This window comes from Triticum aestivum, chromosome 3D (genome assembly GCF_018294505.1).
Source record: "Triticum aestivum cultivar Chinese Spring chromosome 3D, IWGSC CS RefSeq v2.1, whole genome shotgun sequence".
NCBI classification, from domain to species: Eukaryota; Viridiplantae; Streptophyta; class Magnoliopsida; order Poales; family Poaceae; genus Triticum; species Triticum aestivum.
In genome coordinates this window covers 19,391,873-19,398,261 of record NC_057802.1, presented here as the reverse complement: position 1 = coordinate 19,398,261, position 6,389 = coordinate 19,391,873, and the positions used below count along the sequence as shown (strand labels likewise).

The following is a 6,389-nucleotide window of genomic DNA, read 5'->3' as shown; positions in this document are numbered from 1 at the left end:
CAAAGAAACATACATGTGATCTAGGAATAGCAAATAAGTAATGATGTTTAGATCCATGCGTTGTGATGATTTAAACTCTATTTCTTTGATACTGTGTAGGTAGGTTTCTTTAGAAAGACCAAACACTATACGAATTTGCTTTCTGTCTTTCCACAATATATGATCGTATCAGTCTTGCCTTCCGAACTACTCTTGCATACTCAATATCAACCTGATTAACCAGAGACTGAGCATCTCTTCTTTATCACTATGATTGCTTTTATCAATGACTGCCTTTTCAAATTCCTCTCCTGTATTGTGATCTCAATTGCTTTAAGCAGTTCCCCATGACCTTATGTTTTCTGTTCTCTGGTACTGTAGGAAATCTAGCGAGCAGGATCCCGCACAAAACAGTTCTTGACAGCCTCCTAGCACACCTTGGGTTATCACCGGCTCAGTACAAGCGCGTTGTTCATGAGGAGGGCAAAATCCGTGTAACCGTCTTTTACAACACCTCTACGATTGACCTTGGGGGACCAATCAGCGACACTTCTGTGCCAGGACTTTATTGCACAGACGATGAGGCTGCCGAGGATACCGCTGCGATAAAGGCTGTCAGATACATAGACGATATGACTAACACAGTTGTTAGAGATTTGAACCTTGCGTCGTCCAAATGACAGCAGCGCCGTGCCGAACGCTTGCTGCGGCAGTTAGAGGAGTCAAAGACCAATAACATGAGGCTTGCTAGAGGTTGGCTTACATGCATTACTTTTTTATGCATTTTAGAATGCAGTTGCCATGGACTACTCTGTTGGAGATCTTCCTGATATAATGAAAGACACAAGTAGCCGCTTGGAAGGACACCTGGAAAAAATGACGCGCTATTAGATGCGGCCTCTCCTAATTCATAACTACCGTGATTTCGCCTTGCTGTACATATACTGCACTTTCAAGAATGCTTGAGTATAGAAATCATTGTATTTTATAAATCTCACAATTTGTTTGTATCAGGTTCGTGTGAGGCAGTCCCTGTGAAGTACATCGACAAGGCAGATGAATTACGCCACTTATTAGTATGTTTAGTGATGATGGCTCCGTAGTTGGCTTTCCTTATGTGTTCTCGCTTTTGGTATCGAATTTCGTGTCAAATATAATGACTGTCTCTTTGTGGTCGTATGAATGCACCGGGCTTTGATCCTGTCTTATAATTTGATGTTGATCTTGAGATCCGTTGTGTTTTACTTATATCACAATCAAATATTTCTTTAATTTATTATCATTCTGTATAAGTGCAAATGCTATATTTGGGTTCTTTTGGCATATTGTTACATGCTTCGTCAAAAGGTTTAGACCGGCACCCTCGCCTCGCGCCAAGGCGCCGTCCCGATCTATTCAAGTAGTACTACTAGTATATTAACTATGCCTGTCCGGCGGCCACGAGATGAACAAACGAATTAATTACTTCGACAGTGGGACTTGGCACTGAAGAGCCCAGTGTTCCTCATCACGAGCGAATGCTAGCGCGGTGGGCCCATGGCATGTGCTGAATGTGCTCATCATGTTCATGTGTGTGTGCGCCCACTGCCCACCATGCCGCAGCACGCACGAGGACGATCGTCTGCCGAATCGTCGGCGGTGCTCACCGACGGGTGGTCCCCCCGACGGACGGACGGACGGACGGGCTACTTCTTCTGTCCACGTGCCGACCACCGCCGCGGCGATCCCGCTCTGCTGCAGCTGCCCCTCGACGGCATCGCCAGCCCAGCCCCTCTGGCCCGCTGCGTCTGGGCCCCACCGCCGCATGCAGCCACGCCCGAGCTTCGCGACACCGAACAGTTCCGTGCTCGGCTGACAGGTGGGCCCGCTCCCGTGCGCTGCTCCGCCACCTCTCCGTCACGGAGCAGTGGAGATGCCAACGACGGCCACCGGCGTGCCACGGGCGACGCGGCCCCACCCTGTGAGTCGCCACTGCGCTAACCACCCTGTCAGTCGACGCTGCCGGCCATGGACGCCTCCATCTCCTCCAGCACATCCTCCTCACCCCCTCTCTGCTTCGCCCACAAACCTTCCTACCCGAGGCCACTCCTCAACCCCACCCCACGCGTCGCCTGCCGCCTCCGCGCCATCTCGCCGTCGCCGTCGCCGTCCCCATACCCACCGACGCCGCAGCAGCAGCAGCCGATGGAGGCGTTCGGCTTCGACGCGCTCAAGGAGACCTTCTCGGTGGACGTGGCGGCGGCCGAGGCGCGCCCGCTCAACGTGCCGCTCGCCGCGCCCTTCACCATCGCCTCCTCGCGCCTCGAGGCCGTCGCCAACGTCGCCGTGCGGGTCGAGCTCTCCAGCGGCGCCGTCGGCTGGGGCGAGGCCCCGCTCCACCACCCCGTCACCGCCGAGGACCAGCCCACCGCGCTCGCCGCCGTCGGACGCGCCTGCGCCGCGCTCGTGGCTGCCCGGAGCGCGCCCCTCGGCGCCGTGCTCCAGGACGTTGCCGATGCGCTCCCCGGACACGCCTTCGCATCGGTGAGACATCCATCCACACCCAGTCTGCTTGCCCATCCTAATCTTGGGGGAAAAATAAAATGGGTTCAGTCTTCATGAACATGTCTACATAGTTAATACTTAATACTAGTACTAGAATGTATCATTTTCATTTTCATTTTCATCCTCTGCTGTCTTGTGGTGGAGAACTCCTCAAACTGTCGTTGACCGGAGAGGTGTCTCGGTGGTCAAGGACGAGGATCCCCTGCCGTGCGGCAGGGTGCCGTTCCGTCACTGACTCATGGGCCTGACTAGAACTTGGCCCACCTGTCAGTGGCCCAACGGCAGGCGCCGTACGTCGGAGGAGCTCCCTCCCTCGGTCAAATGTATCATTTTCATTTTTCTTTTCATGATTTCAAAAGTGTTGGGACACAAGAATCTTCCCCTGATGTGTATTTACTTGTTCTTTTCTCCAACAAAGGCCAGAGCAGGAGTGGAGATGGCAGTGATTGACGCGGTAGCTAACAGCATCCGCATACCCTTGTGGAGATTATTTGGGGGAGCATCAAACACTGTGACAACAGACATGACGGTATGGTTATCAAAGTATTCTCTTCAGTGGGTCCAGCATCCTTACGTTTGCGTCATCAAAATTGCTAAGTTCATCTATTTCTGAATTTAGATTCCAATTGTGACCCCAAATGAAGCCGCTCAATTGGCTGCAAAATATCGGGGACAAGGGTTTCAAACTCTGAAGCTCAAAGTAGGGAAAAACTTGAACTCAGACATAGAAGTTCTGAAGGCTATACGGCTTGTCCATCCGGACTGCTCATTTATCTTGGATGCAAATCAAGGGTACACAGCAAACCAAGCAATTGAAGTTCTTGACAGACTAAACGGTGTGTACTCTCACTATGTTCAATCTTTTCACTCTTTAATATCTCAATCAGTGTGACGTTGTATGGTATCTGTACTTCAGTAGTACTGTATCTTATTTATTTCATTGGTTTCAGAAATGGGAGTGACTCCTGTACTCTTTGAGCAACCAGTTCATAGAGATGACTGGCAAGGTCTCCGTGAAGTTAGCGTCGCTGCTATGGAGAAATACAGAGTTGCTGTTGCTGCTGATGAAAGCTGTCGTGGTTTACATGATGCTCAGAAAATTATACATGGAAACCTTGCTCATGTTATTAACATCAAACTGGCAAAGTTGGGGGTTCTTGGAGCCCTCGAAGTAATTGATGCTGCAAGAAAAGCTGGTATTGCACTTATGATTGGTGGTATGATCGAGACTAGGATTGCCATGGGCTTTGCTGGTCATCTCGCCGCTGGGCTTGGTTGTTTCAGGTTGGATAATTGTGAAAATTCACTGCAAAAAAGATTACTTGTGAAAAGTATGGTTTTTTACACCTGAAGGCACTATCACTAGGAAGTTCAATCTAGAAATGATAGCATAAAGTTTTAGACCTTATGTCTGTCAGATCATGTGCTTAAATGGTTCTTCTTCTTTTGTTGTTGCAGTTTTATTGACCTGGACGCACCTCTTTTATTGTCCGAAGATCCAGTGTACGGTGGCTATGAAGGTATTCCTACACAAAATCCTGTACAGCTGCAATTTCCTTTTGTTTCATGTATACTATAATTTCAGTTTTTTTTTACAATGACAGTTATACTTTCAGTTTGTTCATGTAATGCCGCAGATGTTTCTTTCCAAGATTTCGTTTCCGAAAACCAGCCCATATTGTGAAAAATATGCTGTTACCTGTCAGTTGTTTATTGCTACTAAGAATTATTAAGCTGGCATTCCAATGCTTATGTGCTGACATCTCAAAGCAAAATACTGCTCTATTCATGTTTGTGCAAAATCTGTTGTTCTCTTCTTCGCAAGCTATGCTATGGATCTTCAGAGTAATAAATCAATAAAATCAGATTATTATCTCTGCTCTCTGGACTGTACTTACTGTCTTAATCGACTTCTATTATCAGCTTCTGGACCTGTCTACAAGTTTAAGAATGCTCGAGGCCATGGCGGTTTCCTTCATTTGGACAACAATAATGGATGGGTATGTCACAGCTCACTCATGAACCGCCACTTCCTGCAGATATTTTTTGTACTTCTCAACATTCAAAATATTGTAATCAGCTTAAAATATAGCCAGTTACAAACATTGTCTCGGGCTGCAGTAAACTTGAATTTGCCTGTCAGATACCTTTACATAGCCTCTCACCTATTAAATATGATCTGACAAGAGGGATTTTATCCTTGATAAAAATGAAAATATGCATAAGAGTTGCCTATTGAAACTAACGTCTTCTTTAATCTTATTATTGGTACTATGTCTAAACAGGCACACATTTGATTTCCTTTTTCAGAAATGAAGATGGTTAACGCACGCCTTATCCTCCAGGAGGAACTTTATAAAGCATATCAGCGCATTCAGTATAGAGCGTAGAAGTTATCACACCCGACGACAATCATGTGGAGCTGAAATGTAACACAATCAATTGTAAGCTATATATAGTGGTGAAGCTCCCGTTTATCTATTTGATCAGGCTGTAGATAGAAACGTTCAGAAGTCCAGCTTGGCTGGCATTGTTGCTGTAGTGTGGTACAACCGGTAATTGTTCCTTCAGTGTTCTCCTTTGTATTTTTCTGGAATAAATGAGACTGCCCTTCTTTGAGCTAGCAAAGTTTCTTGTGCATTTCCATGTTTCTGAGGCGTCTATCGTCGAATGATTCAGCATTTGTCCATCAGTGAAAGAGAAGATCTTGTGTACGAGCCTACGAGCATCTCGTTTTGAAGGGTGAGAGGGGATTAACTCTTGCTGAAGATCAGACCATGTGATTTTCTATAAATGAAATCGTAGAGGGCGGCCTCTATTTTGCTAAAAAAAAAAACGAAGTTCTTGCTGAAGAAAGAGCACAAATTTGCTTAAACAGCACTGTGTAACAGGGAAAACTGTAACATCAGCCAAAAAGAAGGAGAAAAGAGAAAACAAAAGAAAAATTGCACCAGCCGGGAATCGAACCCGGGTCTGTACCGTGGCAGGGTACTATTCTACCACTAGACCACTGGTGCTTGACTGATAGCTATCAAAATTCTTGCGTATAATATTTGTGCCTTATAGAGGATCTGGGTACGGCCAGCGGCCCACCGCACTCTCCGCCGAATCAATCTTGTCTTGGGCCCTCAGGCGACACCTATCATGCATGGGCCGGCAGTAGTAAGAAGGTCCTTGGATGCTGGAAAGTTAAACCATGTTGTAGATTTTTGGAGCACCCCATTTTGTATAGTTTATTAAAAAACACATTTGAAGTTTCAGAAAATTCGGAAAAGAATTTTACATGATCATATGGGTGTATATTATTCATGTGTAAAGTTTGGTGATGAAATAAGTTAACTTGTGAGCTATACAAAAACGACAAAATGGTGATTTTAAATAATACATGCAATGTTCATCTTTTTTTTTTGAGTGAAAAATGTTCATCTTTCTAGAATCATGATTTTATCATTTTTTGTGTAACTCACATGGTTACTTATTTTCATCACTGGAATTTGCACATGTGTAATATACATCCATAACATGCTACATTTAAAAAAAATGAGACTTCAAAATATCATTTTGGTAGTATTCAAAATATAGGGCTTACTAGAGCTCGTGCACCAAAGTGACTTTTTAAACCATACTCTCCTATCTCCACAAGTGAATGAAACTCGCAATGGGAATGAGCCGACGTTACCCATTGGGACACTGGTCCGACAAATAATTTCAAGGCTGATGCGTCTTCTGGGTCGACTTCAAAAAACAAACTGGGCCAAGGGAGCCGCGGTCATCATCGACCCACCAGGACAAGAGGGTCGACCCAAACTTTGTTGTCAAAGGTTATAGTCTGTCGTTACAATGCACATACCTTTGCAAAGTTGTCA

General features: G+C 45.8%; 1 protein-coding gene and 1 non-coding gene across 3 annotated transcripts; one reads left to right on the top strand and one right to left on the bottom strand.

Moving 5' to 3' along the window:
• Positions 1-1,834: 1,834 nt before the first annotated feature.
• LOC123076972 (L-Ala-D/L-amino acid epimerase) lies at positions 1,835-5,151 on the top strand. Of its 2 annotated transcripts, none has more exons than XM_044499146.1 (7): positions 1,835-2,502; positions 2,942-3,052; positions 3,143-3,359; positions 3,474-3,854; positions 3,982-4,043; positions 4,447-4,523; positions 4,834-5,151. In XM_044499146.1, the coding sequence occupies exons 1-7, from the start codon at positions 1,987-1,989 to the stop codon at positions 4,847-4,849; spliced, it is 1,380 nt and encodes a 459-aa protein (XP_044355081.1). In that variant the 5' UTR covers positions 1,835-1,986; the 3' UTR covers positions 4,850-5,151. The 2 variants fall into 2 exon arrangements, with proteins under 2 accessions (XP_044355081.1, XP_044355082.1); XM_044499147.1 differs by having other exon boundaries at positions 1,845-2,502; positions 3,474-3,807.
• Positions 5,152-5,469: 318 nt separating this feature from the next.
• TRNAG-GCC (transfer RNA glycine (anticodon GCC)) lies at positions 5,470-5,540 on the bottom strand. Its single transcript has one exon. It is a non-coding gene; the product is annotated as a tRNA-Gly (tRNA).
• Positions 5,541-6,389: the final 849 nt, after the last annotated feature.

What these genes read in the sequence shown, in the direction of transcription:
- LOC123076972 (XM_044499146.1), top strand. Translation starts at nt 1,987, where the DNA reads ATGGACGCCTCCATCTCCTCCAGCACATCCTCCTCACCCCCTCTCTGC. An exon ending in CCGGACACGCCTTCGCATCG is followed by an intron (nt 2,503 to 2,941) that starts GTGAGACATCCA and finishes TCTCCAACAAAG; the next exon opens with GCCAGAGCAGGAGTGGAGAT. An exon ending in CTGTGACAACAGACATGACG is followed by an intron (nt 3,053 to 3,142) that starts GTATGGTTATCA and finishes TTCTGAATTTAG; the next exon opens with ATTCCAATTGTGACCCCAAA.